Consider the following 1,013-nt stretch of genomic DNA (forward strand, 5'->3'; position numbering starts at 1 on the left):
TATATATATAAAATGAAATTACAAAATAGTCCATGGCGCAAATATATACTGGGTGTGACATACATTTTTTATTAAAAGCAAAGCTTTCCTATAAACACAAATGCTTAGCTCAGGCTTTTTCAGTTGCATATGCCTTTTTTTTAAATAAATGGTGAGTCTGCCTAAATCCAATATTAGTATGTATACAGATAAAGTACTCCTGATCTGGTGGCATTAATTTATTGTACCATATTTTATAAATAACAAATGTATTCATATGTTTTATTTTGTTATAAATTACATAAGTATATAACAGTTTAAAACAGCTGCCTACCCTCCTTCTTCTGAATATTTATGACCAAAGGCAAGGATATCAGATGCACGTCCGCTTCCATCACACACCACAACAGGGACCGGTGGGCTGTCACGAAGATATTCCAGGACAATCGATATCACATTCGGCCCACCTTCCACAATAAGAGCCACCACCGGGACTCCTTGACCAATTCCTGTAAAGGCAAAACAATAGCCATGTCCCCAACATGACATAAGTTGATTATTTAATTCTGGTTGCATATCAAATAATAAATAGTATACTGATAATGATGCTGAAAGTCATAAATATCAAAACTCTTGTATTTATTTCTCCTTAAATATCCGAATCATTTGTTTCAAGGAAATCGTTCATGGGACAAATATGGACGATACTATTACTGACATTTCATCTGGAAATTGCTACTTGCCTGGCAATCATGATGATGACTCCATCAATGTGATGGGGTTTATGTGCTATAGGAATTTAGGGGTCTATTCACGAAGCTGCCGAAGGATCTGGCCATAGCTTTGGCCGATCCTTCGGCTAGCTTCGGCTCCAGGACCCCTTCGGTTCAGTAAAACCGAGGGGGTGCTGTACGGGCTATTCACAATAGCCTGTACAGCTCCCGATTATGGCCGAGCGGCTCAGCCGAGCCGAACGCATATGCATCGGCTCGGCTGAGCCGTGCTGAAAGCCGAAGCTGGCCGAGCGGCCGGCC

The 1,013-nt window shown here is 40.7% G+C and overlaps 1 protein-coding gene across 4 annotated transcripts in view; it reads right to left on the minus strand.

The window, feature by feature from the left end:
- TRPM3 (transient receptor potential cation channel subfamily M member 3) overlaps positions 1-1,013 on the minus strand; it is a 522,236-nt gene that overhangs the window by 146,610 nt on the left and 374,613 nt on the right. For all 4 annotated transcript variants that reach the window (XM_018555656.1, XM_018555654.1, XM_018555657.1 and 1 more), the window contains exon 7: positions 314-488. In XM_018555656.1, coding sequence (XP_018411158.1) covers positions 314-488 — 175 coding nt within the window. The remainder of the gene's footprint in view (positions 1-313; positions 489-1,013) is intronic.

The sequence above is a fragment of the Nanorana parkeri genome, unplaced genomic scaffold (assembly GCF_000935625.1).
Source record: "Nanorana parkeri isolate BGI_ZX_2015 unplaced genomic scaffold, ASM93562v1 scaffold206, whole genome shotgun sequence".
NCBI classification, from domain to species: Eukaryota; Metazoa; Chordata; class Amphibia; order Anura; family Dicroglossidae; genus Nanorana; species Nanorana parkeri.